Here is a 27,362-nt window from a genome sequence, read left to right on the forward strand (position 1 = left end):
CCCCCAGGGGTTTCACCAATTTTGATACAAGTGGGCAGTGAAAATGAAAAATTACATTTTTTTACACAAAAATGCAGTTCTGGCTCAAAATTTTTCATTTTCAGAAGGTATGAAGGAGAAAAAGCACCCCAAAATCTGTGCCCCAATTTCTCCCGAGTACGGCAATGCCTCATGTGTGACCAAAAAGTTGCAGGACTCAGAAGGGAAGGAGTGATATTTGGATTTTGCAGCACAAATTCTGGTGGAATGATGGTGGGTGCTATGTCGCATTAGCAAGACCCCCAAAGCACCAATACAGTGGAACCCCCCCACAAGTGACCCTATTTTGCAAACTACACCCCTCAGGGAATTCATCTAGGGGTATAGTGTACATTTCAAACCCCCAGGGGTTTCACCAATTTTGATACAACTGGGCAGTGAAAATGAAAAATTACATTTTTTTACACAAAAATGCAGTTCTGGCTCAAAATTTTTCATTTTCAGAAGGTATGAAGGAGAAAAAGCACCCCAAAATCTGTGCCCCAATTTCTCCCGAGTACGGCAATGCCTCACATGTGACCAAAAAATACCAGTTGGGTGCATGGCAGGACTCAGAAGGGAAGGAGTGATTTTTGGATTTTGCGGCTCAGATTATGGTGGAATGAATGGTGGGTGGTATGTGGCATTAGCAAGACCCCCGAAGCACGGTGAAATTATGAACCTAATAATCCATAGATGTGTGGTATATTTTAAAACACTCCTTTATACATAGGCCGGGTTTGTCGGGGCAAGTGTCACACTGGAAAATAGTTTGCTTTCTTATTCCCTTTTTATAGCAAACTTTGCACCTTTTTTGTGTCCTGCCCTTTTTTCCAGTGGAGGGGATTTCATCAGGAAAATGCTGCCCTGGTACAATACGGGGGCCAGTACTAGAAGTACTGGGGCCCTCAGCCTGCTGGTTCCCAAATATTAGGCCCTTTATGACTTCCTCTTGAAAGTGCATAAATGTCCCCCTCTGGCCGGTAGAACGGAATAGCACGTAAGCGTTATACAGTGCCATCTGGATGATATACACGGCCAGCTTCTTGTACCAGATTTTTGTTTTCCGCAGGGCACTGTACGGCTTCAGTACCTGATCTGAAAGATCCACTCCGCCCATGTACCTATTGTAATCCAGGATACAATTAGGTTTTGAGGTGTGGGTACTGGTACCTCGTACAGGGACGGAGGTGGTACTGTCTCCGTGAATTGTTGTCAGTATAAGGACATCCCTCTTGTCCTTATATTTGACCAACAACATATTTTCGGTGCATATTCCCCTGCTTTCACCCCTTCTCATTACTTGGGCAATGTGCGTTTTTGGGAGGCCTCTTTGGTTCTTGCGCACAGTACCGCAAGCTGCTGTACCTCTTGAACCAAGGGCCTTAAACAGGGGGATGCTGGTGTAAAAGTTATCCACATAGAGGTGATAACCTTTATCCAGGAAGGGGTGCACTAAATCCCAGACAATTTTTCCACTAACACCTACGAGGGAGGGGGGGCATTCTGGCGGTTCAATTCTTGAATCCTTCCCTTCATATACCCTAAACCTGTGGGTGTACCCTGAGGTGCTTTCACACAACTTATACATTTTTATGCCATACCTTGCCCTCTTACTGGGAAGGTACTGGCGGAATTTAACCCTTCCTTTAAAATGTATAAGGGACTCGTCTATGCAAATGAATTTATCTGGGATGTACATGTCTTCAAATTTGGCACTGAAATGATCAATGACCGGCCTGACTTTGAATAGCCGGTCAAAGGTGGGATCATCTCTGGGTGGGCACTGTGCATTATCGTTGTAATGCAAAAATTTAAGGATCGTCTCAAATCGAGCCCGGGGCATGGCCATACGGTAAAATGGGGTGCTGTACAGAACATCTGTACTCCAATATTGCCTAATTTCTGGCTTTTTTACTATGCCCATATGAAACACCAGACCCCAAAACGTCATCATCTCTACTGCATCTACAGGGGTCCACCTAGCAAATGATGACGTGGGGTTTTGAGCAATAAACTGCTGGGCATATAAATTAGTTTGGTCCACCATTAAATTTATAAAATCATCAGAGAAAAATAATTTGAAAAAGTCAATTTCTCTGAGACCTGTGGAATCAAATTGGATTCCTGGCATGGCCAAAAACTCAGGAACCTGGGGCTCAAAATTGTCTGGTGGTGGGGTCCATACGAGATCAATTATTGGGGGGGGGTCTCAGCTGCTCTACGGGGGCGTCTTTGAGGGGGTCCCTCATCACCAGAGGAGGAAGAGGAGCTTAAGGCGAATCCTTCAAATTCCCCGCTTGCATCACTGGCTGTGTCAGAGTCAGAAGCAAGCAGGGCATATGCCTCCTCCGCTGAATACATTCTTCTGGATGACTGGGATGACATTTGGGATGACATTTGGGATGCCATTTTTATTTTTGTGTTACTGGTAGTGAAATGTTTCAACACGTGTATAGTGTAGGGGGGGGTACAAACTTTATTTCAACCCGGGGGGTATGTAGTGTGTAGTGTGTATGTAGTGTGCAGAAAAAAAAAAATACTTTATACAAAAAAAAAAAAATGGAGGGGTTAAAAAAAAAAAAATTGAAGGGGTTAAAAAAAAAATTGAAGGGGTTAAAAAAAAAAAATTGAAGGGGTTAAAAAAAAAAAAAAAAAGGTCCTGCGCCAAAAATTGAGCACAGATGTTGGTCAGTAACATCCGTCACTGAACAGCGCTGAAAGGCAACAGGAATTTGATCAAAAAAAAAAAAAAAAATAGATCAACCCTGTGCCGAAAAAGATGATCAGTGATGTACGTCACTGATCCGCGCACAGCGGCCACAGGACACCCACAAAATCACAGTGTGTGTAAAAAAAAAAATTAAAAAAAGACCCCACAGCACACATAAAAAAAAAAAAGGTGATCAGTGATGCGACACTGATTACCAGTGAGGGGCAGCAGGTGCAACTGACAGTGCAACTGGCAGGTATATATAAAAAAAAAAACCCTCTGCACCCCTAAAAAGTTGCTGATCACCTCAGATATAGTGATCAGCACAAAAGGCGGGGGCAGCAGAAACAAAATTTAGCACTCTCTATCACTCTCTGTCGCTATCTCTCTCTATCTCTCTATCTCTCACTATCTAACACTCTATGACACTGCAGCAGCAGCAGTGACAGGTATATATATATATATAAAAATACCCTGCGCCCCCAAAAAGTTGCTGATCAGTTAATTTATACTGATCAGCACAAAAGGGGGGGCAGCAGTCAGTTATATAAAAAATATATAGCACAATCTGTCACTATCTCTATCTCTCTCTCTCTATCTATCTCTATCTCTCTCTATCTATCTATAACTATCACACTGCAGCAGCACAAAATATAGCACTCTCTGTCACTAGGCCTCTCTATCTCTCTCTCTCTATCTCTCTCTATATCTCTCTATCTCTCTCTATCTCTCTCTATCTCTCTCTATCTCTCTCTCTATAACTATATCACACTGCAGCAGCACAAAATACAGCACTCTCTGACACTATCTGACACTATCTCTCTCTATCTCTCTCTATCTAACTAACGCTATTACACTGCAGCAGCACAAGTTCACAGGAAGTCACAAGTAACAGGATCCAGGAAGCATCCAGCACACTACAAGCACAGATGAAGCAGCCAAGATATTTGCAAGGATCAGGTAAGTATTTTGCAAGGTTCTGGTCAGTATATCGCGGCAGATTGGCACGGTGACCGCACTGCACGCAATTCCAGACCGGAATGGCGTCTGCAGTGCAGTCACCGTTAGTTTAAACCCCCCTCCATGGCTGTGATTGGTCCGTCGGTCCGACGGACCAATCACGGCCTTTGGGGGCGGGCGGGGTGAGGTGGGGTGACACCAGTGTCACCCTTACACCCCGCGGTGATTGGTGCTGTACTTTACAGCACCAATCACCTCCGATCGCGTGTCACCGGCGAACGTTATTCGCCGGTGACACAGAAAACGCTGTAATTGGCTGTTCACACTGAACAGCCAATCACAGCGATCGCCGACGGGGGGGCGGCATCGCAGCCCCCCCTGGGCATGCACGGACATGTCTGCTGTCAGGGACAGCAGACATGTTGAAACTGTCACCGCGTCTATAGACGCGGTGACAGTTAAATGCCATGACGTACATTTACGCCATGTGTCGGGAAGTACTTCCCGACCATGACGTAAATGTACGTCAATTGTCGGGAAGGGGTTAAAGAAAAGAGATAGTATAAGTTTTTAGAAAAATTACTTAATGAGAAAATGACATAAGGAACCGTGGTTGAAAGAAAGCGAAGTCTAAATAATTTATTTAATGTTATTCAATTCTACTGTCTCATTTAACCCTTCTGGATATATCGTGTTCATTTTGAATATCCACAGAGTTTATTGTTTACAAAGTTTTAAAAATCTGTCTCCTCCACGTACAGTGGAGCAAATATGTTCCAAGCCGGTAATAGTGATACCTTTCGGGTCACCATTATGACACAATGAAAAATGTTTCGAGACACTATGAGTTTGTACTCTATTCAAAATATTTCTTCTGTGCTCCAAAAATCTGACCTTCAAGGGTCTGGTAGTGCGACCAATGTAGGTACTTGTGTATTATCACGGCTCCCACGATTTCCATCTTATGGCATCTTATACAATTTAAAATTGTATACCATTGTATATGGCATACAATGGCATACGATGAGATGAGATGAGATTTTAAATAGTATAAGCACACTAATGGGTGCTTTCAATGTTAATTGGCCCCCTATAAGATTTTTAATTGTATAAGCACCCTAATGGGTGCTTACAATGTTAAATGCAATATATTCCACCACCACTATCAACACCAACCTGAAGCGTGGCGGCGGTACGCGTCCTCCGACCTTTTCATATCCCCACTATCCATATCGGCGTGGAGTTGATTTTATATAGTGTGGCGAGCGCAGCGAGCCACCGAGCCTGAAGCGTGGCGAGCGAGGGGCGGCGGTACGCGTCCTCCGACCTTTTCATACCCCCACTATCCATGTCGGCCTGGAGTTGATTTTATATAGTGTGGCGAGCGTAGCGAGCCACCGAGCCCGAAGCGTGGCGAGCGGACGCGTTTTACTTTACATGTATTACGCGTCCCCTCGTGGGGCTCGCTGTGCTCGCCACGCTTCGGGCTCGGTGGCTCGCTACGCTCGCCACACTATATAAAATCAACTCCACGCCGACATGGATAGTGGGGGTATGTGAAAAGGTCGGAGGACGCGTACCGCTGACCCTCGCGGGCTCGCTGCGCTCGCCGCGCTTCGGGTTGACGTTGATAGTGGGGGTGCATTTAACATTGTAAGCACCCATTAGGGTGTTTATACAATTAAAAATCTTATAGGGGTGGCCAATTGACCTTGAAAGCACCCATTAGTGTGCTTATACAATTTAAAATCTCATCTCATCTCCTCTCATTGTATGCCATATACAATGGTATACAATTTTAAATTGTATAAGATCGGGTCCCATCGCAGCACATCTCATCTCATTGCATACAGAGCCAGATTAAGGTCTAAATGGGCCTGGAGCTGAAAATGATCAAGGGCCTATTATGCGCAATAATAGGGGTTGTGGCCAGCACCTAATAATGTGGGGGGCGTGACCAGTGTTCTGTTTGGGTGGTCTGCTCATAGGTGTGTCTCTATTTGTGTAAATACTTTTAACTAATTATATACGCCTGGAAAAGGCAGGGGCTGGCATAAGAAAAATGCAGGGAGATATATTGGCGGGTGCACTCCAAAGGTGCACCCACAGGACACCGATGTTGGTGGACAATATGGTAGACAATATGTCAGCACCTTTGATGTGGTAACCTAAGTTTACCACACCATATACACCTGATACAAATCATGCAACACAATAGGAACCCCTTATACTGTACTTGCTTCTTACACATTATGCCACATGGAATGAGACAAAATTCACACCGATTGAGCAAAAATTCACACTATGGCACACAGATTGTGTCACAATTCACATTATGCCACACAGATTAAGGCAAAATTCACATTTTACCACATGGATTGAGCCAAAATACACACTATACCAGGCATGTCCAAACAGTGGCCCTCCAGCTGTTGTGAAACTACACGTCCCAGCATGCCTTGACATAGTTTTAGCATTCCCTAATTGCAAAACTGTGGCAATGCATGATGGGACTTGTACTTTCACAGCTGGAGGGCCATAGTTTGGACATGCCTGCACTATACCGAACAGATTGAGCAATAATGCACAATATGCTTCATAAATAGGGGCATTGCGCGCCAAAGGCGCACATTAAAAATTTACACCATAATGCCCATTACATGTTAAGCCTCACACCATAATCTCCATTACGTATTATGCCAAACACCATAATGCCTATTAAAAATGATGTTACATAAGTGTTGCTTACCTACATGTTCATTGCCAGGGGTTCCATGTTCATTGCCAAGGGGGAATACATGCTCGCGGTAACTGGGGGACAGTCGCCGCCGGGCAGAAATGACAGCCATTAACAGCCGGGCAGAGAGCAGGGGGCTACCCGGCTGTATTCAGAGCACTGCATGTCCCGGCTATTTGAAATAATACCCCTTTCATACCAGAAAATGCAGGGAATATGGTCCCAGGATCATTCAGGGACATTCTCGGACTGGCCCCTTTTACACCAGCCTAGTCCCTTCATTTTCTGGTGTGAGGGGGAGAGAAAACCACCCCGTCCCCTTTAAACAACCAGCTAAATCTTCGGAACCAACTGACCCATTTACATGTAGCCTTCAAATGATTTTGGTCTGGTGAAACTGGGCCATTTGGTTCCAGAGAAAACTGTCTGCAAACAACATGAACAGCCATAAAATTGCATTTCAGAAATGAAAAAAAAAAAGTTTTACGTGCAATATCTCTAGAACCAATGAACCCATATGGACCAGGTATCAGATTGAAGGCCCAGCGATTTGGGTTTGACTGAGATCAACCTCGAGTTTCTGTGATACCGGAAGGGGAAACTGGCAGCCATTGGAACCGGGTGGAGGTCGGAATTAGCGGGTCCCATGTTATCCTATGGGGAAAACATTCCAGGTTTGCCTGTCAGTATCTCCGGTTTTTGAAGAGTGGGTCTGGAGCTATAGCTCCATCAGGCCCATTGTTAATCCGGCTCTGATTGCATACCATCTTAAGCCTTATGGTATGCAATGAGATGAGATGAGATGGGAGCCGTGATAATACACAAGTACTCCAATGTATTTAAGATCACAGCTGCAAGTGAGTAAATAAATGACATATGATTCTCAGGCAGCAACAATGAATAGATAGAGGCTACCCCCCTAACCTAGTCAATCAGGCCTTAGACCAAACCCAACAGAAAAATAGAAATGAACTTATTGAAAACACAGAGAAGAAAAATAAAACTGGAATGTATGAGGAGACACTCCCCTTTATATCTACATATAATGATTACTCCAGTGACATTAAAAAGGTCATTAGAAAACATTATGATATTCTAAAACAAGAAGATATACTTAGAACCATTATCCCTCCAGAACCAAGGTTTATATTCTGTAAGAATAAATCTCTAAAGAATTGTTTGGCCCCCAGAATTTTAAAGCCAGAAACTTGTGAAACTCAAAAAGACCAATTGGTTAGGGAAAATGAAAATAAATGGATGCTTCAAATGTGGAAAAAACAAATGTATTACCTGTGAGTTTATTTCTAACAAAACAAGTGTAATCAAAACAGAGACAGATGAGAAACCGTATATGATCAATAGTTGGTACTTGTTTCCTAGCACGGCCACACCGATTTACATCGGGGTGGTCGTGTCGGAAAAATCGGGTCGATCGCATCGCATGCGATTTGGTCGCATGCGATGCGATCGTCGCGACCGACCGATTTTGGACCCGATTTTTTTTTTAATGAAATGTAAATCGGGTCCCTGGGACCCGATTTTACATTGTATTCAATGTAAAAATATTCCCAACCCCCCCAAATTTAACGGCGTACACCGCACCCCACGATAGACGCCAACCCGAAGCGTGGCGAGCGCAGCGAGCCCGCGAGGGGGCGGCGGTGCGCGTCCTCCAACCTTTTCATTCCCCTACTATCCACGTCGGCGTGGAGTTGAGAATAGAATAGTGTGGCGAGCGCAGCGAGCCACCGAGCCCGAAGCGTGGCGAGCGCAGCGAGCCCCGCGAGGGGACGCGGATACCTTCACAGGTAAACGCGTCCCTTCGTGGACTTCACAGGTGTCCGCGTCGCCACGGACGCCTGTGAAGCCCGCGAGGGGACGCGTATAACTGTGAAGGTATCCGCGTCCCCTCGCGGGGCTCGCTGCGCTCGCCACGCTTTGGGCTCGGTGGCTCGCTGCGCTCGCCACACTATTCTATTCTCAACTCCACGCCGACGTGGATAGTAGGGGAATGAAAAGGTCGGAGGACGCGCACCGCCGCCCCTCGCGGGCTCGCTGCGCTCGCCACGCTTCGGGTTGGCGTCTATCGTGGGGTGACGACGGGGACATCTATAATGTGAAATGGGTCATATTGGCCCATTTCACATTTTTCACATTTTTTCACTATTTCAATGTCAAAAAATATTTTAACATTGAACCCGATGGAAAAATCGGGGGCATCGCGTCGTGACCATTGTTAATGGTCCCGACCGACGCGATGCCCCCGATATTTTACCTTTCCCAACACGATTTCAATGTTAAAATATTTTTTAACATTGAAGCCTATGGGGAAATCGCGGGCATCGCGTCGGTCGCGTCGGGACCATTGTTAACGGTCCCGACCGACGCAATGCCCCCGATATTTTATCCTAGCCGGCCAAATGGACCTGATTTCAAAGGAAATCGGGTCCATCTTATGGATCGTGTACCTTAACTAAAGGTACACGCAGGGCCAGGGCTAGGGTGTCCGGCGCCCTCCTGCAAACCATACATTTTGCGCCCTTTCACATTGCCATTGCAACAAGCTGCAGCCCGATTGGGGGAGCGTATGCAACATGCGATCCTATGGAGGATCTCGGGTACATGTACATGTATGCATACACCATCTCAGTGCTGTGTCCGCAAAATGTTGCAGGCACTAAAGGTGCCCATACACGCTGCGAGAATCGCATACGTTATGGGCTAGATCGCATTGCACGGCATGCATTCAATGTGTGTGCGATGCGATCCGAAAGCAGTACAACAAGTATGTGCAGCACATACTTTTATACTGTTTGATGCGATGCCCGCAGGAGCACACATCTCATCGCACGCCGTTATTGCAGCGTGTATGGCCACCTTTAGGCACATAACCCAGCTCATTATTTAAAAAGTATCTAAATTAATATAAAAAAATCTACAATTATTAAAAAATTAGTTATAAACGTGTATAATAATAGACTCACTGTTCTTTTGCTGTTTGACTCTTGTGCAGTCCCTCCTCTTCTATCTGCGTAGGCAGGCAGGAGGCTGAGGCGCCATTACACCCCTCTCGTGACTGAGGGGAAAGGAGGGGAGAGAAGGAGGAGATGGAAGAAGAGGGGAGGAGATAGAGGGGGCGGAGTGTTGAGGACTGGCAGTGGCACTGGCACAGCACACTGAGAAGAGGGAAGGAAGGGGAGGCCCCGCTGCTGCCTGTTCGTCATTTGAGTGACAGCTGACAAGCGCAGGGAGCAATGGGTAGGGGGCGGATCCGGACATGACATCCAGGCATTCACAGACAGCGCTACATGCCTCAGCGCAAGTGTCTGTGAGTAAGAGGGGGCAGGTCGCAGGAGGAGGACAGTGTGTGCGCAATGCAGGAAGCTGCTCTGCTTCTCTATACTGCCGCCCGCTGTCAGACAGGCGCTGTGTGCGGCGTGCAGGCTGTGTGCACTCACAGTGCAGGGAGCAGCTCTTTATCCTGCCGCCTGCCCACTGTCAGACAGGCGCTGCGGGTGGCGTGCAGGAGGCAGTGACAGTGAGGGCTGAGGCAGCTTTAGCAGAGCAAGGAGGGAGAGAGCGCCTTTTCAGCATGGCGCCTCCCTGCTTTGCAGGAGCTGCTGAGTGGGTAGCGCCGGCCCTGGGTACACGATCCATAAGATTTGTGGCCGTGCTAGGAAACAAGTACCCAATAGTTTTATCAATTGTGATACCTCATATGTCATTTATTTACTCACTTGCAGCAGTGATCTTAAACACATTGGTCGCACTACCAGACCCTTGAAGGTCAGATTTTTGGAGCACAGAAGAAATATTTTGAATAGAGTACAAACTCATAGGCAGGTATTCAATGCTTGTATTGGGGGGAGGCAGCGAATCCTGTGTAGGATTCGCTGCACTTTTGCCCCAATTCTCCCTGCAGGGCGATTCACCGGGCAGCCGCCTGTTCGCCCTATTCAACGCGTCAGGGGCTCTCTGCCCCTGGCGGCGAATTTTAACCCCCCGGCGAATGCCGCCGGGGAGCTGTTGGACGGCTGCAGGCAGGGAGATGGAAGCCTCCCTGCCTGCCCCGGACACTGTGGGGGTGAAGGAGGGCTGTGGGGGACACAGGGAGAGCCCCCCAGAGCGGGAAGGGGGCTGTGTTAGGGAGCCGCTACACACTGGTCCCGATTGTGCATGTGTAATGATCGGGATCAGTGTGCAGTGAATATATGAATATTAATGAGCGGCTCCCGGCTCGGCCCCCTGCTGGTATATATATATATATAGTTTAAAAAAAAATAAAATAAAATAAAAATAGTATGCCCCTACACAGAAAAAAAATCTGATTTTTTGACACCAAAATAAAAATAAAAAAACGCTTTATTTTCAAAGATGTGGATGTTCAAAATGGACACGATATATCCAGAAGGGTTAAATGAGACAGTAGAATTGAATAACATTAAATAAATTATGTAGACTTTCTTTCAACCACAGTTCCTTATGTCATCTTCTCATTTAGTCATTTTTCTAAAAACGTATTCTATCTCTCTTCTTTAATTCATATTGGTTTAATATAATAATATAAAGATATCGCTCTATTTAATTGCTATAGTATCATTCAGATGCATGTATTGGAAATCCGATAGTTCTCTATTATGTGTATATATCTCTATTTACATAGAAAAAGATAATCATGTTAGAATTATTTTATTTTTATTAAGATTATCAAGATTATGAGAATCTATAAAAAAAAACATTTATCTATGTACTGTAAAAATATCACTTTTTATTATACATAGAGGCTGCAGACATCCATACGAATATAGCCTATTCCTCTCATAAAATACAAGTATGAGCGGACATAATAAAATAATAAAACAATAAATTAATAATATTCAAAAATATCATTTTATCTACTCAATGTTTGTGGAAAGAAATATTCACTCCACATAAAGCATTAGCCGAAATTTATATATAAAAAAGCATGCATCCACGTCTTATTCTAGAAATGGATGGATTCTGCCGTCTCCTACTGAATAAAAATGCAAGGCGCCTTTACATAGATACGGAGCGCTAGAGACAACAGTGACAGTGCGTTCCACAACCCGGAAGGATCGTGCGCTCCATAGGGCGGAAACACGTCACTACTGACGTCAGAACCCGGAAGTGCAGTGGAAGCGCTGTCACTCCGGTCTCAGAACTTTTACTAAAGATTTATAATCAATCCTCCACTCGTTTTAATTAATGAATGATAGCGCTTTCACCCAGTTTGCCTTCTGTTCATTTTTATGTGTTTATAATTGTATTTTAATAATATTGTGAGATAATAATGGGATTGCCTGACACGTGTTGATTGTTAATCATTACCAAGGGTATATAAACCCCTAACAGATTCACCACCTTATCACCTTGAAAAAGCTGACATAGCTCAGTGAAACGCGTCGGTGGCACAGTGAGCAGACCCAAGAGTTGAGGACACTGGTTCAGAGACTTCCTCCTCCTAAGGCTACAAGTCCCCACAAATTTGCTGGACTTCCAAACTACATTTTGGCTACAAGCACTTTATCCACCATCTGGGAAAGCACCACAATGTCCGAGATCTTCCTCCAGCGGCCCGGTACCATCTCTGCACAACCGCACTTTAGTGAGGACACAGGACCCAAGCCGGAAAATCCCACTATTGGTGAGATTGTCAAAAAAGCCAATTACAAGCCTATCAATAAGCCATCTAGAGGACATTAATACCAGAAACCTCCCCTTGGGCTCACACTGAAGTTATATACAGAAAGTATCTGTCCTCATTATTTTATTGTGAATTGTGTGCATTTTTTAATGCATATCATTTTTATATGTATAAAATAAATTGTTAAACTTATATTCAGGCAATCCCATATCTAATTTATTGTTTATAAATTATTATTTAACTACCAGAGCGCTGCTTCCTGTGTAGATATACACCTCTCTTCTTGCTATATACTCCTAGAGGTTCACTATAAACCTCAACCAAGCAGCTGCTAGAAATTTTAATTGACACAACTCATGCCAGCGCCTAGTACCCCTTTTCTTGTTTAAGATAAATCCCTTGCTTCCCTGAGATATGATTATACTGTGACGGTCTATCAAATAAATATGGAAGCATCTGTCCAACACATCCTCCTGGCTATATATGCCTCAACTGATCGGCTTCTTCATAAACTTTCTGATATGCAGGTGGATTATTCCTCTGCTCCCTATACCCCTGATGAGCCTATTACTGTGGATTTGAAGATCCTGTCTCCTGCAACCTCTGCAACACCTGTATTTGCATACACACCGATGGGGCTTTCCATGATGAATATCTTTGGCTCTGAGTGTGCAGTGCCTATGGCTTCTAAGACAGCTGATTATATTTTTCTATGATTCTACGCCTCTAGACCCTCTTGTTTTCTTAACCGGATGCTTCATTAAAAGTATTCTTCACTCACTTACCCCTAATGGGCTTCAAGATGTGTATGATATATATTTGTCATCCTATTGGATTGCCCATCCTAGACGATATCCTGGCTGCCTTTATATAAAACGGGGTGTGATTAAATACTCCTCTGTGTCATCCCTGAAACTGGGGACCTGACCGGGCTGACGATCCAAACCTTGAATTCCATTGCCATTTGACATGCCACCTATGTTATACTCTGTATTTATGTATTGTTTTGTTCTCTTTTTTGGACTTGAAATCAATATCCTGCCTTATTATCTTTGATTGTACTATGATCGATATTTCCATTTCTAAAATGTGTTCCGATACCATATAATGTATATACCAAGCGCATTGTTGTTGAGCATTATGATGGGAGAGTTGGATTTCGATCTGTTCACTTTTATGGTCTGTTTCCATTGCCCCTGACACATCCGTATTACAATATCCTGGAACGGGGGGGGTGTATGTTTATTTAGATTAGTATAGTTTAGTAAGGGGTAGGGGGTTGTACGGTTAAGGGGACCCAGGTACGCCTTAGTTGGGGGAGGGTTGTACAGGGTTTATATGGGTGGTTTGCTTTGGGTTTTTTGGGGGTAATGGGTTAATTTATTTTGGGCGGTAGTGCTTCTGATAGGTGATTCTTCTGTACTGCAAATTGTTGGTGATACATGTTTATGTGCTATGTTTGTTATAATTGTGTCTCCCTCTGCTTTGCTGTTCGCGGAATCCCAGATGGTGCCTCCGGATTTCCGTGGACTTTCCTTGGGCTAGAGGGATCGATACTTGCCTTATACAGTATATTCTTATTTCTAAGCACATGTTTATATGTATATTTTCCTGTATACGTACATTGACGGATATCCTATATTTCCTTATGCACCATTTGTAGCACTTCTGCCTGTGTTGCTTTTTTGTTTTTTGTTTTGTTTTGTTTTTTGCAAAATCAATAAAAATTATTCAATTTCAATCTGGCTTGATCGTGTAGTTTACCACCAGGCGAGGAGCAGTGGGCGATTCCGCAGCCTTCTGCAGGCAGTGGCAGAAACGCTCCTGTCACTTAGGCCGTCTTCTGACGGCATCTGGTTGTGTGATGCAGGGTGAAAGCGGCGGACTTCCGGACTAATATAGGGAATATCCTCATCTGCAATACAGTGTCTTTGAATGTGACAAAGTCACGTACGTGTTATCTGTCAGGCTTTCGTGCCCAACACTCCACAGAGACAGCACTGACTAAAGTTGTGAATGATCTGGTCACTGCTAAGTCTAAAGGCCACTACTCACTACTAATGCTTTTGACACTGTTGACCACACACTTCTCATACAAACACTACAATCCCTAGGTCTTAAAGACACAGCCCTCTCTTGGTTCTCATCCTACCTCTCTAACCGCTCCTTTAGTGTTCGTTTCTCTGATTCGACCTCCTCTTCGCTACCTCTTTCAGTTGGAGTACCTCAGGGTTCAGTTTTAGGTCCCCTGCTTTTCTCAATCTATACCTCATCTCTTGGCAAACTAATCAGCTCCTTTGGATTTCAGTATAATCTGTATGCGGGTGATTCTCAGCTCTACCTATCCTCCCCGGACCTGTCCCCATCTGTATTGAGACGTGTCTCTGAATGCCTTTCTGCTGTTTCATCCTGGATGTCATCTCGCCACCTCAAACTTAATATCTCAAAAACAGAATTAATTATATTTCCGCCAATAAATAGTAGTTACCAACCTGATATCTCTATCGCTGTTGAGAAGATGACAATCACTCCTACCTCTCAAGCTCGCTGCCTAGGTGTTATCCTTGACTCAGAACTTTCCTTTGTACCCCACATTCAATCTGTCTCAAAATCATGCCACATGCACCTAGCCAGACGCTCATCGTCTGCAAAGCTACGCTGTCAGTCACTTCATTGGTTACCTGTATTCTACCGTATTCAATACAAAATTATTTTACTTACACACAAAGCCATAAACCAAACTACACCAACATACATATCTTCTCTTATCTCAAAATATCATCCAACACGACCTCTACGCTCCTCCCAAGATCTGCGTCTCTCATCCACACTCATTACTCGCTCCCATTCCCGACTGCAGGACTTTCTCCGGGCTGCACCCACTCTGTGGAATGCCCACCCAAGCACAATAAGACTCTCCTCCAGTCTCCAAACCTATAAGTCATGGGTCCTCAAACTGCGGCCCTCCAGATGTTGTGAAACTACAAATCCCAGCATGCCTTGCCACAGTTTTTCTATAAGGAAGTGTTAAAACTGTGGCAAGGCATGCTGGGATTTGTAGTTTCACAACATTTGGAGGGCCGCAGTTTGAGGACCCATGCTATAAGTGTTCCCTGAAGACTCATCTCTTCAGGCAAGCTTATCAAATTCCAGAACCAGTCATAGAACCTTGCATTCTGGTGGAATCGATGCAATGAAGAATACAGTATCTATCCTTATGTATCAATGCCTATTTCCCTATAGATTGTAAGCTTGCGAGCAGGGCCCTCCTACATTTTGACTGTCTGTAAATACCCTGTTTTGTTTTATCACTGTCTGCTATTGTAAAGCGCAACGGAATATGCTGCGCTATATAAGAAACTGTTAATAAATAAAATAAAATAAATCTGTACTTAAGGTATCGTGCTTACATTAACGACACTGCATAATGGATTCCCGGAGATACCTGTAACACCCTACCTAAGGCAGTAGATGCAGCAGCAGAGAGGTATTATATGTATGGCAGTAGAATGGAATGGAACTACTGACCAGACCATAACCAGGCGATGACCAGCCGAGGAGCAGTGGGTGATTGGTGCAGCAGTGCAATAGCTGCAAAGGAGTGAAACCTTCTGACCACATGCGGCGACCAGCCAAGGAGCAGTGGGCGGTTGGTGCAGCACTGAGTTGGTCTGCGAGTGTGCTGTGCTGTGTATCAGTTTAATATCTAATAAGACCACTCTCTGGCTTGATCGTGTTGTTTACCACCAGCCGAGGAGCAGCGGGCTATTCGGCAGCATTCTACAGGCAGTGTCAGAAACGCTCCTGTCACTTAGGCCGTCTTCTGACGGCATCTGGTTGTGTGAGGCAGGATGAGAGCGGCATCAACGGACTCCCAGAATAATGCAGAGTGAGATTGGCAGTGGCGCACTCCCAGAATAATGCAGGGTGAGAGCGGCAGTGGCAGACTCACAAAATAATGCAGGGTGATAGCTGCAGTGGCAGACTCCCAGAATAATGTAGGGTGAGAGCGGCAGTGGCAGACTCCCAGGATAATGCAGGGTGAGAGCGGCAGTGGCAAACTCCCAGAAAAATGCAGGGTGAGAGCGGCAGTGGCAGACTCCCGAAATAATGCAGGGTGAGAGCTGCTGTGGCAGACTCCCAGAATAATTTAGGGTGAGAGCGGCAGTGGCAGACTCCCAGGATAATGCAGGGTGAGAGCGGCAGTGGCAAACTCCCAGAAAAATGCAGGGTGAGAGCGGCAGTGGCAGACTCCCCAAATAATGCAGGGTGAGAGCTGCAGTGGCAGACTCCCAGAATAATGCAGGGTGAGAGCGGGTATCGCCTGCCTAGTGAAGTGGAATCTAGATGGGATTTGGTAACATAGTTACATAGTAGGTAAGGCTGAAAAAAGACTTGCGTCCATCTAGTTCAACCTGGTATAGATATCCATTGCTGATTTGGTAGGTTCTGATATTTTACAGACAGATTATATTTCTTATTTGTACCCATGGATGTTTTTCTCCAGTAAATGTTTGTCCAACTTTGCCTTGAACGCATTTAATGAGCCAGCCGTTACCACCTCTCAGGGAAGAGAGTTCCAGAGTTTGACCGTAAAGAAATTCTTTCTACTAGCTGAATGAAATTTTTTTTCATCTAATCTATACTCATGCCCTCGTCTCCTAGATTCCTTTCTAGTAGAAAAGAGGGTGTGTGACAGTTCCTTATATTGGCACTTGATATACTTGTACATGTTGAGCATGTCCCCCCTTAAACGTCTCTTTTCCAATGTAAATAGTCCCAAATTGCTTAATCTCTCCCCGTAGCTTAAATTCTCCATTCCCCTAATAAGCTTTGTTGCTCGCCTGTGGACTTTTTCTTATTCTATGATGTCCTTTTTATAGTGTGGAGCCCAGAACTGCACTCCGTACTCGAGGTGAGGTGTCACCAATGCTTTATACAGTGGCATAATTACCCTTGAGTCCCTAGTTTCCATTCCCCTCTTAATATATGCCAGAATTTTGTTGGCCTTTTTTGTAGCTACATTGCAATGGGCACTACATCCCAGTTTGCTGTCTATTTGGACTCCTAGGTCCTTTTCAAGTATGGAATTACCCAGTTCCTCTTCGCTAAGGTTGTAACTTGCTCACTGGTTGTGTCTCCCAAGGAGCATAACCTTACATTTATCTACATTGAACCTCATCTTCCATTTTTTTGCCCACTCATCTAGAATTGCAAGATCATTTTGAAGCATGGTGATGTCTTCTGATGATTTGATGACTTTGCTAAGTTTTTTATCGTCCGCAAAGATTGATACATTGCTGAGTAACACTATCCCAATATCATTAATAAAAATGTTAAAAAAAATGGGCCCAAAAACCGAACCCTGGGGCACTCCACTTATCGTATCTGATACGGCACCATTCACAACCACTCTTTGTTCTCTATTACATAGCCAATTCCCTACCCATCTGCAGATATTTTCACCCAATCCTAGGTTCTCCATTTTATTAATCAATCTCTTGTGTGGGACAGTATCAAATGCTTTAGCGAAATCTAGGAAAATCACATCTACAGCATTTCCATTATCAAGGTTTTTGCTAACCTCTTCATAGAACCCTAGTAGATTAGTTTGGCATGAACGATTTTTCACGAACCCATGTTGGTTAGTACTGAGTAGACGGTGATGGTCTAAATATTCCTGGATACCATCTCTTAAAAATCCTTCAAATAGTTTACCCACAATTGATGCTAAACTAACGGGTCTGTAATTAGCGGGATTTTCCTTTTTTCCTTTTTTGAATATTGGCACTACCTCTGCTATTCTCCAATCTTTTGGTACTATACCTGACGATAGTGACTTGCTAAAGATATATTGTAGGGGGGTAGCTAGTTCATCCCTTAATTCCATTAATACCCTCGGATGAATCCCATCTGGCCCTGGTGATTTATTTGTTTTGAGTTTGCTTAGCCTCAGTGTTATTTCCTTCGGCGTGAAATCCACAATGAGATCTGGCTTATTTGTCCCGTTTGTGGTAAATGTTCATTCCACAGTCTGCTCTCCCTTTAGTAAATACAGATGAGAAGAACTCATTTAACAGTTTTGTTTTTCCCTTGTCCTCAGTAACACTTTTTCCACTAGTATCAGTTAGTGGGCCTATGATTTCCTTAATTAAACGTTTACTATTTATGTATTTAAAAAACTTCTTTGGGTTGGTTTTGCTTTCAGTGGCTATGCACTCTTCATATAATATTTTAGCTGCTTTGATTACCCCTTTATAAGTTTTGATTCTTTGCATTTTGCGAACGCCTCCTCCTTCAAGTTATTTTTATAGAATTTAAAGGCTCTGGTTTTATTGTTGATAGCTGACCTTACTTTTTTGTCCAACCATGGTGGCTTTTTTTTGTTGAATTTACCCTTAGTTACTTTAGGAATGTATTCAATAGTTAGTGAATCAAGCACCTTTTTAGAGTATCCCACATTTCCTCTGCATTTTTTCCCTCCATAACCGTTTCCCACCCAATTCCTGTTAGGGCTTCCCTGAATAATTCAAAGTTCGTTTTTCTGAAGTTTAGTATTTTTGCAGATCCTTTTTGATGTAATTTACTGAAGTTGATTTCCAGTGAAACCATATTGTGATCACTGTTCCCTAATTGTTCAATTACTTTTGTGTTCGAAACTAAGTCTGTGTTATTTGTTAATACTAAGTCCAAGAGTGCCTCATCACGAGTTGGAGTTTCTACCATTTGTGTAATAAACTGGTCTTTAAGTAAGCTTAAGAACCCATTGCTACTTGCTGATTTACCTGTTTCGTTTTCCCAATCAATGTCGGGTAAATTAAAATCCCCCATAATTAATACCTGACCCTGATTTGATGCTTGTTTGATTTGGTTTAAAATAAGAGACTCTTCCCTTTCGTTTATATTTGGTGGTCTATAGCATACCCCTATTATAATTTTGTTTTTTGTTTTTTTATTATTGTCGGTTATCTCTGCCCACACTGTCTCTGAGTTGTCTTCTTCCAGGTCTGTGCTCATATTTTTCTCACATGATGTTAAGTTATTATTTACATATAGGCACACACCCCCGCCCCTTCTATTTTCCCTGTCTTTCCTGTAGAGTGTATATCCCTCCATGTTTAATGCCCAGTCATGCGACTCATTACACCATGTTTGTTTCTGTAATACCAATGATGTCGTAGTCATCCCTACTGATCACCGTTTCTAGCTCCCCGATTTTACTCACTAAGCTTCTTGCATTAGCCAGTAAGCATTTTAATTTATGTTTATTTTTAGATATGGCTCTAATATTGTTATTAGTTTCACCCCAGGACCCATTTGAATTCTTTACTAGCTTCCTCTTTCCCCTCTCCCCTTCAGTAGACTCTCTACAGCCCTCCCCACCATGCACACTGCCTGCAATATTTATAGTTCTGGGAATTCTTCCTCTGTCCTTCCCTCCTTCCCATATACTAAGATCATCTGTACCTAAGAACGGTAATGGGGTAACGTGACTGTTACAACATAACATTTTATTACATACCCCCGATTATACCCTTTATACCCTTGTTATGTCCCAATACTTGGTCTATGTCTCTGTCCCCCCCCCCCCCCATCTCCTTCCCCCATATGCTTCCTGATCCCAGTCCGGTTTCTCTCCCTGATGGTCCCATAATGTCGCTGCCCCCACCCCCCTGTCGCCTAGTTTTAAATCTCCTCCAACCCTCTAACCATCCTTCCCCCCAGCACCGCAGCCCCTTCATCGTTCAGGTGCAATCCATCACGGCAAAAAAGATGGCGCCTGACCGAGAAGTCCGCCCAGTGTTCCATGAACATGAATCCCTCTTTCCTACACCAATCCTTAAGCCACACATTTACCTCCCTGATCTCCCCCTGCCTCCCTGAGCTAGCGAGTGGCACTGGTAATATTTCCGAGAAAATTACCCTAGATGTCCTCGCCTTTAATTTCTTACCTAATTCCTTATACTCTTTCTTGAGGAAATCCCACCTACCATTGACTTTGTCGTTGGTGCCGATGTGCACCAAGACCGCCGGGTTGCTCCCAGCCCCTCCCAACAATCTGTCGACTCGGTCCGCGATGTGCCGTACCCGAGCACCCGGGAGGCAACAGACCGTGCGGCGATCGAGGTCCCGATAGCAGATTGCCCTGTCTGTTCTCCTAATGATGGAATCCCCTACCACCACTATCTGCCTTGGTACCTCACTAACTGTCATCCCGTTTGAGCTAGAGGCACCGCTCCTCTGCTTGCTAGAGGGAGCAGTCTCCTCCAGCTCCGTCATTTCGTCTCTATCCTCCCCCGAAACTTCGTCCACCCGGGCAAATTTGTTTGGGTGTGATAGATCCGAGATGTCGTTCCTGTCCCTCCTGTCCCTCTTGTTTCCCCTTCTAACGGGGACACAATACCTCCATCAACCATCTAAATCCCACTCCACTGATGGCGGACACCGGACGCATGTCTAACACCAACATGGCTGTCAAGGCCGCAGTTATCCGCTTTGCCATAGGATGACTGCTGTCGTATTTCGTCTACTTGGTAAACGACTGTTGGACGGTCAATTGCTTAGTGACAGATGTAGCGGTCTTACGTCTTCCCCTCTGGGATGATGACCGACTCCCAGCAGCAGCAGTAGTAGGCGGAGTGCTGCAGGATCCTCCGAAGGAATCTTGGATAGAAGAGGAGTCAGTCATGCTGGTGCCGTGGCCTGCAGGACTCCCCCCGATCCAGATTAAGGAGTAATTTGATGAGGAGGGAGTTGGTGGTTTGCTTTTCAGGCGCTTGGCTCCAACAGGAGGACCAAGGGATTTAGGTGCCCCTGGACTGCTAGCCACAGTTCCTGAACTAAACACTGATTTATGAAGAGTCTTCAGGTGACTTATAAGGGAGGATGTCCCTAGGTGGGCAAGATCCTTACGTACTGGTCACCAGGGGCAACAGCAAACTGGAATTCTATACTGCATTAGGTACAGGTAGCCAGTGACAACAGCCGAATGGAATGTTAAAATACTGTGTTAGGTACTGGTAGCCACTAGCCAGTGGCAACAGCTAACTGGAATTATAAAATACTGCGTAAGGTACTGGTCGCCAGGGGCAACAGCAAACTGGAATTATATACTGCGTTAGGTACTGGTAGCCAGTGACAACAGCCAACTTAAATGATAAAATACTGCGTTAGGTACTGGTCACCAGGGGCAACAGCAAACTGGAATTATATACTGCGATAGATATGGGTAGCCAGTGACAACAGCCAACTGGTATTATAAAATACTGCGTTAGGTACTGGTAGCCACTAGCCAGTGGCAGCAGCAAAGTGGAATTATAAAATACTGCGTTAGGTACTGGTCGCCAGGAGCAACAGCAAACTGGAATTATATACTGCGTTAGGTATGGGTAGCCAGTGACAACAGCCGACTGGAATTCTAAAATACTGCATTAGGTACTGGTAGATACTAGCCAGTGGCAACAGCAAACTGGAATTATAAAATACTGCGTTAGGTACTGGTCACCAGGGGCAACAGCAAACTGGAATTATATACTGCGATAGGTATGGGTAGCCAGTGACAACAGTGGACTGGAATTATAAAATACTGCGTTAGGTACTGGTAGCCACTAGCCAGTGGCATCAGCAAACTGGAATTATCTACTGCGTTAGGTACGGGTAGCCGGTGACAACAGCCGACTGGAATTATAAAATACTGCATTAGGTACTGGTAGCCACCAGCCAGTGGCAACAACAAATTGGAATTATAAAATACTGCGTTAGGTACTAGTCGCCAGGGGCAATAGCAGAGCAGACTGGAATTATATAAGATATATATACTGTCTGCAATAGGTACTGGTTGGCAGGGCAACAGCAGAATGGAATTATATACTGCAGTAGTTAGGTAACTGCTTAGGTAGGTACTGAGCTGGCACTAGCAGCACCAGTGGACTATACAGCACAGCAGAGGCAGGCCCCAGCACAAGGACAGTACACAGCAGTCTTCCATGAAGTTAAAATGGTGATGATGATCCCACTGAGCAGAGAGGAGAGAGGGCCCAGCAGAGACAGTACACAGCATTACACAGCAGCACAGCCTAGCACACCATATCCCACCCTTCTCTGAGACTGGAGTGAAGATGGCGGCACAGGGTGGCGGAATTTATGGGGTTCCATGATCTTGCGAGAATCCGACGCCGGGTGATGATGTTTTGCCCGCGCGCACGGATCCGAGTTAGGCAGGAATCTCCGAGCGCTGCTCGGATCCGGGCTCAGATTAATGACGTCCATGCGGGCTCGGATCTGGGAAATCCGAGCCCTCACATCCCTAGTATTCAGATGCAGAGAATCCTGACAAGGGCTCCATAAGTGACCTAACCCTCTCCCCCTACCCCCGTAACCGTAACCCTCCCTCCCTCTGCAGACTAACACTAATCCTACCCACTAGTGCATAACCTATCCCTGGTATCCCGCCACTTAACCCTTCTAAGTGCATAAATGTAAACATCCCTCTATGCAGCCTAGCCATATCCTTCCCCTACAGCCAAACCCTGTTTTGTTTGTAGCCGATTGGCCAGTATATTTTTATATTGCGGGTAAGTAAGCCCAATGATCTCATGCACCCCTACTTTTCCTTACTACTATCACTTTTAATACACCTCATAAACACCAACTATCCTTCTTCTCACTACTAGATCCCCTTCTCATAACCGCCTTGTGTATTTATTGACGAACTGTCCAGACTATTTATGTCCACTTTTATCACTGTACACCTGTCCTCCTTACCAACTGCTCCTTCTTATCACGCCACGATCACATAGGGAGTAGCTATCCAACTAATGGGTTGTAAGCATACCAACTGTGCTAACGAAAAAAATTGTGAAATATATAACTGTTCCGGCATGTACTGCAGCCTTGTATTACAAATTTAGCTACTGATTCTGGATGGAGTTGAGATACCAAAAAAAAAAAACATTTTTGAAGTGTTCCATACTTTTTGTGCAGTATCAGTAATATCATATATGGGATATGGTCATTAGGTCGACAAGCATTAGGTCAACACCATTAGGTCAACATGGCTCAAGATCAACATGGTGTTTTATTGAGCCGACATGTACCGACAGGCGGTATTTCATGCCCTACCGTCCACTAGAGTGCTACGTTTCAGTGCCCATGTTGACTGTATCGCCATTCGGTGCAAAAAAACGGTGAAAAACCCAATGTCGACCTTTTGACTGTCGACCTAATGATTGTGTCAACCTATTGCTTGTCTCGACCTAATGACTAGTCGACCTAGACCCGTGTTGACCTTTCTACATGTCGACCTAATGGTGTCGACCCAATGCTTGTCGACCAACATCTTGTAGACCTAATGATCCATACCTATAATATATATATGTGCAGATTGGAGCCAGGCTTATCCAGCACGCCTGCGTCCAATCTCGGTGCGCCATTTGCTGAAGCTTGCCTAGAATGGAATGCGCCTGTGTGTGAGTTGCTCCGGTGCCTCTTTTGCAGGTAGGAAAGCATGAACATGTGAGACGCTTTCACGTTCCTGTCTTGGCAAACGTATCACTCTGGCAAGCCAACTAGATAACCGCAGCTCCATCTGTATAAATATATAAATTTATATACTGTATGTATACTTAAAGAAGCAATAAAGTGTCATGTTTATTTATTTTCCTCTTTGTTCCTGCAGTCCAAGGCAGTCCCGGGTCTCTAATACATCCCCTTTGACTCGCAGAAAATCCTATGACAGAGGACAGCTCAGGTAATTGACATTGAATAACACAGATTATTCAGATCTGATTGCAGTACAAATTTGTTTGGAAAATAGGCAAAACCATGTGCACTGCAGGTGGGGCAGATGTAACATGTGTAGAGAGAGTTAAATTTTGGTGGGGGTGTGTTGAAACCAAAATCTAAATTGCAGTGTAAAAATAATGCAGCCAATATTTACCCTGCACAGAAACAAAATAACTCACCCAAATCTAACTCTCGCTGCACATGTTACATTTGCCCCACCTGCAGTGCACATGGTTTTGCCCATTTTCCAAACAACTTTGTGCTGCGATCAGATCTGATTAAAGGCCATTGTGCCTACTGCCCTGGAAACAGAGGCAGTGGAGAAACATGGGTTTTCATTATGCAATCATTTTAAAAACTTGAAAATACTTTATCAATTTATTTTTACCTATATTTTTGTTTTTTATATTTTTTTGAACCGAAAGTTTAAACCTGTGCTTCGTATACAGTATACGTACGTGAACATACTATGCTGATAACAGATCCTATATTCCATACCTCTCAACTATTGGCAGAGTGTCTATAAATACGTGCTGTGTGGTTGTTAGACGACACACTTAGAAGATATAACCAACTTGAGGTTTATTCAAGTGACAGGCTTGTAGAATACAACAGTACTTCAGTAGTTAACTTCAGGTGTAATACAACTGATGTATGGAATCACAGTTTCGGGCGTTACTTATCTGTAGCGTTCAGCTTGTGCAGGGTTAATGGCAATTAACTGGTTTACGCTGCGGTATCTCTCCCAGTCGACGCTGCTGCCAATGATGATGAATCTCCCTGTATAAAGGTCACGCTTGTAACGGGAGTACAGCGGGGCTTGCTCTTACGCGCTCCGGTGCACGTGGAGCTGGAAACAGGCATGGAGGATGTCACACACGCTCCGAGGCACACGATCACACTATCACTTCCCTACAGGAAAGGAAACGCTGCCAGCAGGGTCAGGGGTCTCTGCCCTGCTATTCGCTATGCGAGCTGTCACTCAGGGTGACGTCTAGCTACAGTGGCTGCAAGGGGACAAGGCAGTCTGTAGGCTGCACACTAAACAGTGTATGGAGACAATGCACAAAAAGAAATTTGACAGGAGAATGTCTGCGCACAGGATTGCAGCTATATGTAAATTCTGTGGGTCACTACACTCCCACTCACTCCAATACACCAGAAAAAATGAAAATACACTGCAGCGCTATCCAATAAAAATTTCTAAAAGAGAACTTTTATAAAAATCCTCAGTGTTGATTGAAGCTTATTTCATCAAGATGAGAACCGTAAAGATCCCTACTGACCTCTAAATGGGTCCCTATGTTCACATAAGGGTATCTTTATGGTCCTTTTCAATCGATTAAACACTGGTATCTCATCTATAACCTCTCCAAGCTCTGGATAGATATCCGTTACTGACCTGTATATAAGGCCCTATTTTCATGTAAAGGTATCTTTTTCCCCGGTTTCACACAACTTCAATATATAGTCTCCACCAATCACCTGGACATCCCACAGGTCATATGGGTATACACTCACCTCAAATTGAGGCCCTATGTTCGCCAAAAGGTATCTTTGTTTGTTCACCCAGCAATCAAGGATATCATCAGACCACGATCCATCAAGTGTGTCCCCTCCTTCTCCTCACCAACGCGTTTCAGGCCCAGTATGGCCCTTTTTCAAGGGCCATACTGGGCCTGAAACGCGTTGGTGAGGAGAAGGAGGGGACACACTTGATGGATCGTGGTCTGATGATATCCTTGATTGCTGGGTGAACAAACAAAGATACCTTTTGGCGAACATAGGGCCTCAATTTGAGGTGAGTGTATACCCATATGACCTGTGGGATGTCCAGGTGATTGGTGGAGACTATATATTGAAGTTGTGTGAAACCGGGGAAAAAGATACCTTTACATGAAAATAGGGCCTTATATACAGGTCAGTAACGGATATCTATCCAGAGCTTGGAGAGGTTATAGATGAGATACCAGTGTTTAATCGATTGAAAAGGACCATAAAGATACCCTTATGTGAACATAGGGACCCATTTAGAGGTCAGTAGGGATCTTTACGGTTCTCATCTTGATGAAATAAGCTTCAATCAACACTGAGGATTTTTATAAAAGTTCTCTTTTAGAAATTTTTATTGGATAGCGCTGCAGTGTATTTTCATTTTTTCTAGTGTATGGAGACAGACACAAGGGCGCTGCATTCTAACACTCCCCCTCACTCAAGGCTGTCTTCGGCTACATAAAAGAACTTAATACAATACTTTGTCCTTTTGTTATACCTGTAACCGAAAATATGGTTAGAGAGAAAAGACATTCAGAACATCAAAACTTCAAATCAACATTTTGAACTTAGACAAGTCCACAGTCCTTCACGAACTTAATAAGCAAGTTTGTCGACAGTCCTTTTGTAAGCATGTCAGCGACATTCTGTTCACTTGCAATGTATTCAACATCGATGGACTTGTTCTCCACTAGTTCTCTGATGAAGTGGTGTCTGATCGCGATGTGTTTCGACCTTCCATGGTGCTTGGTAGTACAGGAAAGATCTATTGCTCCCCTGTTATCACATGCGATGCTGATAGTCTCTTCTTCAAAAAGTAGACCTAACTCACACAAAGTCTCTTTGATCCAGAGTGCTTCCTTTGATGTCTCTGTAAGAGCCATGTATTCGGCCTCAGTTGTCGAGAGAGCAACGGTTGGTTGTTTTCTACTCGCCCAACTAACTGCTGCCCCGGCCAGTGTGAACAGGTAACCGGTGTGGGAACGAAGATCATCTTCATTTGCTCCCCAGTCGGCATCGCAGAAGACTTTCAAATTTGAATTGCTTGTCTTGGCGAACTTTAATTTCAAGGAACTTGTACCTTTTAGGTATCTCAGAATCCTCTTCACTGCGATCCAGTGTTGCCTTCCAGGATTTATTGCAAATTGGCTCACCCGACTGACTGCATGAGTGATGTCTGGACGGGTTCCAATACTTGCATACATAAGACTTCCAACCACGTTCTTGTAAGGAACATCTTGCATTTCCTCTACTTCTTCTTGTGTGGTTGGTGACATACCTTTTGTAATCTTGATGCTTTTGTCAATTGGTGTATTTACTGACTTGGAGTCTGCCATCCCATACTTCAAGATTGTTGCCTCGATGTACATTTGTTGGTCGACTGTGACTGTTCCCTTTTGCAAGTCTTGAACAATTCTCATTCCCAACAGATGATTGGCTGGACCTAAGTCTTTCAACTTGAATCTCTGTTTCAGTTGATCTCTCACACTTATGATGTGATCTTCGTGACCTGCTATAAGTATATCATCCACATAGACTGCTATGATGAACATCTTTTCTCCCAGAGTTTTGTGATAAAGGCAGTGGTCAGTCTCTGATCTAATAAAATTCATTTCAAGTAGTACTGTGTCCAATTTTATGTACCAGCAACGACCACTCTGTTTTAGGCCGTATATGGATTTCTTCAGAAGACACACCTTCTCTGTCTGAAG

General features: G+C 44.3%; 1 protein-coding gene across 6 annotated transcripts in view; it reads left to right on the forward strand.

Annotated features, from left to right (window-relative positions):
* KIF21B (kinesin family member 21B) overlaps window positions 1-27,362 on the forward strand; it is a 714,596-nt gene that overhangs the window by 554,699 nt on the left and 132,535 nt on the right. For all 6 annotated transcript variants that reach the window (XM_083173198.1, XM_083173196.1, XM_083173200.1 and 3 more), the window contains one exon: window positions 23,771-23,842. In XM_083173198.1, the coding sequence (XP_083029324.1) occupies window positions 23,771-23,842 (72 nt within the window). The remainder of the gene's footprint in view (window positions 1-23,770; window positions 23,843-27,362) is intronic.

This window comes from Crinia signifera, chromosome 2 (assembly GCF_055691185.1).
Source record: "Crinia signifera chromosome 2, ASM5569118v1, whole genome shotgun sequence".
Classification (NCBI taxonomy): Eukaryota; Metazoa; Chordata; class Amphibia; order Anura; family Myobatrachidae; genus Crinia; species Crinia signifera.